General features: G+C 35.4%; 1 protein-coding gene across 1 annotated transcript in view; it reads left to right on the forward strand.

Moving 5' to 3' along the window:
- Positions 1 to 949: 949 nt before the first annotated feature.
- LOC111392413 (lysine histidine transporter 1-like) overlaps positions 950 to 4,446 on the forward strand; it is a 22,825-nt gene continuing 19,328 nt past the window's right edge. Inside the window, exons 1-5 of the mRNA XM_023017762.1 lie at positions 950 to 1,141; positions 2,829 to 3,212; positions 3,684 to 4,077; positions 4,148 to 4,253; positions 4,356 to 4,444. Of these exons, the coding sequence (XP_022873530.1) occupies positions 1,089 to 1,141; positions 2,829 to 3,212; positions 3,684 to 4,077; positions 4,148 to 4,253; positions 4,356 to 4,444 (1,026 nt within the window). The 5' untranslated portion in view covers positions 950 to 1,088. The remainder of the gene's footprint in view (positions 1,142 to 2,828; positions 3,213 to 3,683; positions 4,078 to 4,147; positions 4,254 to 4,355; positions 4,445 to 4,446) is intronic.

Raw genomic sequence — 4,446 nt, forward strand, 5'->3', positions numbered from 1 at the left:
GCAATCGGTTATCTGTTAGAATCATTACAATTTATCGCCTTTGAATGTATAGCAGGCCATCGGTGGGATCAATACTGTCAGCCATACTCAAAACATAGGCTGCCAAGTCTATCTCTCTATACTTTTGTGTAGGTTTAATCTATTTGTGAAGTATATCCTTAGCAATCGAATACTATGATCTTGGTAGTGGTGTAGGCATAGTAGACAAAGTGTTACTGTTTGTTAGCTCTGAACTAGATTGATTTGAAATACTCAGTTCTAAAGCCTCCAATTGTTCTCTTGAACCAATTTCCAACTTTATCGAAGTTGAATGATTTGGTTACTCAATTTTATCAGAATCCACACGAGACGAACCATGAAACATAGCAAGTTTATCAAACACTACATCTCTAATGTCCACCACCTTTCTTGTCTCAAGACACTACAGCTTATACCCCTTTATACCTAATTTATACCCAAGAAAAATGTACTTCTAGACTTAGATTTTAGCTTCCCATTATTCATATGAGTATAAGCAAGACACCCAAAAATTTTAAATCAAAGTAATAAGAAGGTTTTCCGAACCACACCTCTTCTGGTATATTTTTTCCCAATGGCAACTGAGGGTGAGCGATTAATCAGAAAACAAGCTATAGTAATAGCTTTTGCCTAAAAAGTATTCGACAACGTCTGAAAGCACACAACGAACATTTTCCATCAAAGTTCTATTAATTTGTTCTGCCACACCATTTTGCTGCAGAGTTCTAGACACTGTCAAGTGTCTCAAGATGCCTCAAGATGCCTCTAGCCCTATAGATGCTATTGAATTTATCAGGCAGTCAATGACAGTGGCTTAATTCTAGATAGTTCTTCTTTTTTTTTTTCCGTTCTCCATAAGGAAATCTAGTGAGTTCTTTTCTTTTCTTTTTTTTTCCCTCTGGATATGCACCAATATTAATAAGAGTACTGTATTTTGATGAATAATACATTACCTTGAATAGGAGGTTGATGAACGAGATGCACAAGAGAAAGCGATAGACGAATGGCTTCCAATAACTTCTGCTAGGGGTGCAAAATGGTGGTATTCAGCTTTCCACAATGTTACGGCAATGGTTGGAGCTGGAATTCTCATTCTCCCTCATGCCATGTCACAACTAGGATGGTATGTTCCATTTTGGACAACATTAATTTTTTAGTTTTACTATAATTTTTGGGGATAATTACAGTTAAGACCCAAATCTTTCAAAAAGTTGCAGATTTTTTCCTAACCTCTCATTTGTTGCAATCATCACCCCCAAACCTTTCAAAACGTTGCGGATAAAGTCCCAATGGATGAATTCGATCAATATTTCTGTTAATTGACCAAAAAATTGAATGTTGACCACATTTTAATCAATTATAAAAGGATAAAATTGTAACTTTATATTTTTCACATTAAAAAATTTAAAACTAAAAAAAAAAGAAAAAAGAAAAAGAAAATAAAATGAAAAGGAAAAATATATCTTCTTCCTCCCACCCCCAAACCTAACCCCAATCCAACCCTTCAATTTTTTGTTTAACTGAATTACTGACCAACATTTTGTCTTCGGGCATGGCTCCCCTCTCCGTCGTTTGGACTCCCACAGAAACACGTCTTCGTTTCCCACTATTCACGCCCAAAATCTATCAAATTCGTCAGAACACATCAAATAAACATAAAATTATGATTTTAATTTCAAGTACAGTTGTCAACGATGTATATATGTTGTGGACCTTGGAATTGTTATTATTAGAGTAGAGAATGGGATTGGGTAGGAAGGCGTTGGGGAGGGTATAGTGAGGTGGAAGAGAGTGGCGAGTTAAGGAGAGGATAATTATAAATGTGGAAAGCCATTAATTTATAAGATAAAAGAGAAAAAAAATGAAAAAAAGAGTGAATGACTCAGTAGTTGCTGATAGGATCTGACTGTAGATTATTTTTCGCAAGAAGAACAGTGCACGGAGGCTACTGTGAGTTGGCCCTCATGGTAAATAAAGTTTCTTGAAATAAATGAAATGGAAAAATAAAGTTTCCATTTTGTCCTTAATGTGGTCAACTAACAGAAACAAAAAATTGGATGGAATATGTCCGTTGGAGCTTCATCCGCAACATTTTGAAAGGTTTGCGATGACAATCGCAACAAATAAAAGTTAGAGGAAAGTCTGCAACCTTTTAAAAGGTTTGGATTCTTAGCTACGATTATCCCTAATTTTTGTTGAAAGAAGTGTTTAAAAATTGTCAATAACTTATTAATTTATGTAATTGTCAATATGTATATATAAAAGTTTAAACTCTTACTGTGCGGGAATAAGTTATTATATATACTTGAATATTTAACACGCTCCGCATGCTTTTTCGATTCAATTTTTTCCTGAATTTCTTAAATGGTGTCCGTGTGAGTGAAATTCTAAAATGAAACTGCGAATTAAACTCTTCTGTGCTAGAAAGCGTGAGAAAATCTTGTATTCTTTTATCTAAAAATCTAGTGAGTGGGTGCGTCTCTCACATTAAGTGAATTAGTACAATAAGTTGTGTTTCATTACTCCTTTTTAGAATATTATCGCCCTTAAACGTAGAGATTACAGTTATATCCATGACACACTATGTAATTATTCAATACAGAATTATTTGCTTATATTATCAACCTGTATTCTTTATCTTAATATATATAGCGGAGTGGACACGGCTCTCATACCTATGTACCACTATAATCTGTGCGTTTTGTTTTTCTCATTTTCTAGTTATTATTGGTCTCGAAAGTAGGGGTTATGGTTTAATCCATAAAGTGTAAACTAATTTCTCAAAACTGAATATTTTTTCATATTTTCAGGGGCCCTGGAGTGGGTGTACTCGTAATGTCTTGGATTATCACTTTATACACTCTATGGCAAATGGTTGAAATGCATGAAATGGTTCCTGGGAAACGTTTCGACAGATACCATGAACTTGGACAACACGCATTTGGTGAAAAACTTGGTCTTTACATTGTAATACCTTTACAGCTAATTGTTGAAGTTGGTGTAGGCATAGTTTACATGGTTACAGGAGGGAGTTCTTTGCAGAGGTTTCATCAATTAGTGTGCGAACATTGCAAGGAGATTAAGCTAACCTATTTTATCATGATCTTCGCCTCTGTTCAATTTGTGTTGTCTCATCTTCCGAACTTCGATTCCATCTCTGGAGTGTCTTTGGCTGCAGCTATCATGTCCTTGAGGTAGACGACACCCTTTTTGCCGGTGAATTATGTTTCATTTCTTCACATCATTTTTATCAGTTCCTCTTGAAAATGGTATATTAATTATCACTAAAAGAGCGAGTTACAACATATTATTCAACATAGAAAAATGGACATAAATCTCTAGTTTCATGAAATCCAATCACTGATACAAGATTTTTATTACAATCTTTAACCTCATCGTATGTCGAAAGAAAAGCTCTAATCGTATGCACGTCAAGCAAAAAGTGTGAACGGTAGGGAAAGAACCAATACGTCAGATTACATTCTCGATAGTTGGCCAGACCAGCTAAAGAAGACTCAGAAAACGCCTTTCTCCCTTGCTTTATTTTATGTTCTTCAATTGCATTTGATGATTATTTATTGTGAATCTGTTTGACATTTATAAGTTTGTTATGATCATCTGATATAAACAACGAAATCCTAATACACTGATGCTATGACATGAAGTTACTCAACTATTGCTTGGGGGGCATCACTGAAAAGGGGCGTAAAATCAGACGTGCAATACGGCTATAAATCTAAAACCACAGCAGGAACTGTTTTCAACTTCTTCAATTCCTTGGGTAGCATTGCTTTTGCTTATGCTGGTCATAATGTGGTCTTGGAGATTCAAGCTACAATGCCTTCTACACCAAAGAAGCCATCTAAGGGACCTATGTGGAAAGGGGTGATTGCAGCTTATGTAGCCGTTGCAATCTGCTACTTCCCCGTGGCTCTTATCGGGTATTGGATTTTTGGGAATGAGGTCGATGAGAACATTTTTAAGTCTTTAGAAAAGCCCGTGTGGTTAATTGCCATGGCTAACTTGTCTGTTGTCGTTCATCTCATTGGGAGTTACCAGGTAGACATCTGACTTTTTTTCCTTCAGTCATTTAATAGTTCTAAAAAAAATAAAATTTCTTTTGTTTCAGATTTATACAATGCCAGTTTTCGATATGATAGAATATTTACTCGTGAAAATACTGAAATTCAAGCCTAGTTGGATGTTGCGATCTGTTTCGAGGAATATTTACGTTGGTATGTAAACATTTGTTTCTACGAATCCTTCATTATACTATTCTGTGTTTCTATTATATCATCATGTTCCTCACAAGTTTATGCGCTCCTAATTGATTGCAGCATTTACCATGTTTATTGGAATTACCTTACCTTTCTTCGGTGGGCTTCTCGGGTTTTTTGGTGGATTTGCTTTTGCCTCAACTACTTACTT

Source organism: Olea europaea, unplaced genomic scaffold (assembly GCF_002742605.1).
Source record: "Olea europaea var. sylvestris unplaced genomic scaffold, O_europaea_v1 scaffold9272, whole genome shotgun sequence".
In the NCBI taxonomy this organism is placed as follows: domain Eukaryota; kingdom Viridiplantae; phylum Streptophyta; class Magnoliopsida; order Lamiales; family Oleaceae; genus Olea; species Olea europaea.